Below are 4,490 nucleotides of genomic sequence, written 5' to 3'. Positions count from 1 at the left end.
CCGCCACACCGTGTTGTGGCTGCCATCATTGTGATGTGCACAGGAAGACCAACAACCAAACAGCCCTTGAATCTTAACTTTGATTATTATTGGTGTATCCAAAACTCTATACATGGATTAACATTGCTAGATCATTACAAAACTATTTTAGTATTAAACATGTTATAGTTTTTGCTGACTAAAGTTATAAATGGTTCACTTAGAACAAAACCTTACAAACTTTTTTAACTAATTAAGAGAAAGAGTGATTTTGATGGGGTTCTTAAATTTTTTTCCCACTTCTCACATAGGTCCATAAACTTTTTTCCGCTCATTTGTATCCATGAACTTTGAAAAATGGTATAAAATCCTAGAAAGATCATATATGGGGAAATTAAGTTTTGTTAAGCTCCACACATGAGTAGAGCTATGCAATGGATATATAATATGGCATGCTTTAGCTTAAAGTTTTTGGTGTAGCTGTAGATTTATGTGTTTCTGTGTTTAATTCATAACTTTCTTATATATCAATTGTGGTGAAATTTTTATGATAGATTACGCACTGTAGGCTTGAGCTAGAGTAAAAATTTTAGTTTCAGTGAAGCATGTATGGCTTAGTTATTGATTTACAATGCTTATTTAATAGTTATCTTATATTCCTCGCGCGTACGCAAAGTCGCAAAACAGCACACTGCACGTATAGTATTTATAATTTGAACGTGTATTCCGATATTTCGGCGGCGTCCTAGGCTCTGGCAAGATTAATTATTGATGTCATGTGAAAGAAACTTGAATTGCACATGACATGACTATCTGGCTTGTGGTCTCTAGGAACAAAGCTTTACAACGGCAAAGCCACGGTTTATCCACAAAAATTGTGAGTTGTGACTGTTTTGTTCTTCCACGTCACAAGACAAGATGAAGCTGTGTGTGGGAATTAAATAAAAAACAAAACAAAGGTAAAGGCAGAGCGTCGGTAAAGAAAAGCAAATGATGCTTCCCAACTCGTCGATCTTCTTCCAAAGGAAGCAACGAATCGATATCTGTCATGTGTGTTGCTTTGTCACAGTTCATACCACCCCAAGAAGGCCATTAGCACGGCGTGTGTTGCTCAATTCCTGCAGCCACTCTCGCTTCCACTTCGCATCGTGTGTGCTCGCACAGCGGCAAGGCAATAATGGCACCGCCGCGCCGCTACCTGGCAGCGTCTGCGTTGCTCGCCCTGCTATGCGCGTGCGCCACCACGGCGCCGCCGGCCTCCGTCGCGTCCGCGAGCGTGCCGATCACTACGTGCCGGTCCTTCTGCGGCAACATCACGGTGGACTACCCGTTCGCGCTCCACCCCGGGTGCGGCCACGCGGGGCTCCGCGACCTCCTCTTCTGCATCAACGGCGCGCTGATGCTCCACCTCCCCTCGGGCTCCTACCGCGTCCTCGACGTGGACTACGCCTACCGGGGCCTCACCCTGCACGACCCGGCCATGTCCGACTGCCGCGCGCTCGACCTCACCCCGGCGGGCCGGGGCAACGGCTTCGTCCTCGAGCCGTGGCGGGAGCCGTACCTGTCGCCGGACCCGGACAACGTGTTCCTCCTCCTCGGCTGCCGCGCCACCTCCCCGCTCTTCCAGGGCTTCCCCGACCGCCACCTCCCCTGCCGGAACGTGTCCGGGATGGGGTGCGACGACTACCTCGGCTGCGTCGCCTGGGACGACTACTACGCCGGCGCCGGCGGCGGGCGGCGGGGCCCGTCGGGCGACGCGGCGTATGGCACGGCCACGGGGCAGCCGCCCGAGTGCTGCGCGGTGCCCTGGGCCGCCATCCGGGCGGTGAACGTGAGCCGGCTCGAGTGCGAGGGGTACAGCAGCGCGTACAGCCTCGCGCCCGTGCGCGCCCAGGGCGGCGCCGCGGGGTGGGCGTACGGGATCCGGGTGTCGTGGACGCTGCCGGAGTCCAACCGCGGGTTCTGCGGCGCGTGCCGCGCCACGGGCGGGGCGTGCGGCCATGACATGGAGAGCCACGCCGACGTGTGCCTGTGCGGGGACTGGAACTCCACCTCCAACTGCGACTCCTCCGCCGACGCAGCACGGTCGGGCGCCGCCGACGCCGACACGCCGCGCGCGGTCGCCGCGCTTAGCTGGGCCATCCTCGCCTCAGGTAATACAGAAAATGTTAGCGTGCCCCGTGCTTAATTATTGGACCCTTGCACGATGATCTCCTCGCTCCTCGTCATTCGTCTGACTGTTCACTCGTGGTGCAGGATTGACGTCACTATGGTAGTACGCGTCGAGATCAAACGTGTGATGGACGGTGGATTCATGGTTTGATCGAACACAAAGGCTGTCTACTCCATATTCAGATGTTTCGTGGCCTATCAAAAATCGACAGCTACCAACCTTTACCAACAGTAGGAGTACACACCATCTGGAGAAAAACCTTGTGTTTCAGGAGCTTGAAACAACCGAATTTCAGAACCCACGATCACTGTCACATGCTTGAAGTTAATACGGAGTAACGCATAATTGCTTCATACGTACTGGTCTATGTTTAGAATCACTCGTATAATGGACAAAAGCCAGATAGGATCATGTTTGTTGTAGCAAGGCTGTGTCCCGTTATGTACACCGGGCTCGCTCCTCAGGTCCCATGTGATGTGAGTTTTGTCGCACATTAGCAGCGGTACGGCCGGTCAGTTGTATACTATTCAGTTAAACAACACGAAGCCTAGATGATTAGGATGGCTTGATGGTTGATGGTTAGTGGTTAAACATAATGTCCGAACTGTGTTTAAAAAAAATTGTGTTTCCACTAATAACAAAGAAAGCTAATTCATGGCGAAAATTTGGTCAGGTTACATACGCAGCGATAAAGTGTGTGTTGGTTTAGGTACAAAATAATATAACTAGACAAAAAGAAACATGTCTAAGAAAAACATGTTTAACAAAAAAGAAAAGTAACACAAAACTAATTACAATATAATCAAAATTATATGTTACGACTCCTAATAACAAACACTTAAATTGCCCTTAATGACTGCCCATATTATGACACTTCAAAAATAACAAGCTATAAACTCGTGCATCAAATCTAAAGCCCAACAAGCTGCGGGGTGTGGGTGGTACTGCGTGGGGAGAAAGGTGGGACTATAACCCACGTGCAACGTTCAATGAACATGGTAGGCTACAAACTTGGTAAGTATGTGTAACGTGTGTAGGAAGAGTTGTCAAACTATTAACAAAATATGCAAACAATAGCCCTAATTATTATGCTAGCTACAAACCTAATTAAAATGCAACATACATGATTCTACATGATACATGTTTAACAAATCTGAAAAGAAGTAACTTATGATGGTTTTATTTTAGGTTCTTAAACTTATCATGGATGTGTTAATGTGACACTACGTATACTCGAATAACACCAACCTAAAAGTTCAAAGATTCAAAAATAAAGATTCAAGAGTTTCACATAACCCTATCTACATTTATATCTATATTTGTATCTACATCTCTATATCTCTATATCTATATCTTCATCTTCATCTTTTATCTATATTTATATATCTATATCTCTTATAAGCCTAGACCCAATTAAAATTATGTCTCAATATGCAACTCATTCACATCAACAAACTACTAGCATATATATGCAATTATAACACATATCTATTCGCACAAGATATCCACGTCTACAAGCTATATCATCTATTCTGTTTTTAACATACATTTATCTGTCTATGACAGCCTACTATACCATTCACTAAATTTTTTTTGAACGCAATGGTTATCTTCTAGTTATCTAATCTTAGAAACTACTTCCCCGTCTCAAGAGGGAAAAATACAATTCAAGCACAGTATCTGTTGGTGCAAAATTAATCTGCAAACACAAAGGGCTAATACCCGATTCAAACGTTAAGGCGTGCCAGCCGATTTGACCTTACTATCGGCAAAGGTGATAACTCGAATACTTTAGTCCTGACAACAGCGATGCGCCCGGATGTCACGGCTAAGAGGTACTCACACGGAACTTGAGAACACGCCGAGCTTAAGTTGACGAATTCCTAAGAACTCGTAATAAAAGAGAAAAAGTATGACGAAGTCGTCGAAAAGTAGATGCTGGAATATGAGTAAAAACGTGTGTTTGATTGATTGATAGATGTCTCATTACAAAGCCCTAGGGTCCATATTTATACCCCGCTCAAAGAGCTATAACTAAACACGACCAGAATTCGAATTCCAAATTACACGGAATCCGCATACAAAACGATTTAAACAAATAAGGAAATAACTCAGTTATCCCTCGTGACAAATTGAAACTCTTCCACAACCCGATCAGCAGCTTCCAGACTCCCCCTCTGTATCATCGGCAGACTCTTTTGCCATGGTCATCGGCAGACCTCCTCATCATAGTCATCGGCACAGACACATCATCATCTGTAAACTTAGTCACGTCCAGCCTCTCTTTCATCGGCAACCATCCTCATCGGCAACTCATCCTGTAAACCACATACTGTCA

General features: G+C 46.1%; 1 protein-coding gene across 1 annotated transcript; it reads left to right on the top strand.

Moving 5' to 3' along the window:
• LOC8058068 lies at nt 908–2,710 on the top strand. Its single transcript, XM_002467435.2, has 2 exons — nt 908–2,132; nt 2,236–2,710. Exons 1-2 carry the CDS (start codon nt 1,157–1,159, stop codon nt 2,253–2,255), a joined length of 996 nt encoding a protein of 331 aa, XP_002467480.1. The 5' UTR covers nt 908–1,156; the 3' UTR covers nt 2,256–2,710.

The sequence above is a fragment of the Sorghum bicolor genome, chromosome 1, assembly GCF_000003195.3.
Source record: "Sorghum bicolor cultivar BTx623 chromosome 1, Sorghum_bicolor_NCBIv3, whole genome shotgun sequence".
Taxonomy (NCBI): Eukaryota; Viridiplantae; Streptophyta; class Magnoliopsida; order Poales; family Poaceae; genus Sorghum; species Sorghum bicolor.
The sequence above is the reverse complement of the archived record's forward strand: the minus strand, read 5'-3'. Positions and strand labels throughout refer to the sequence as shown.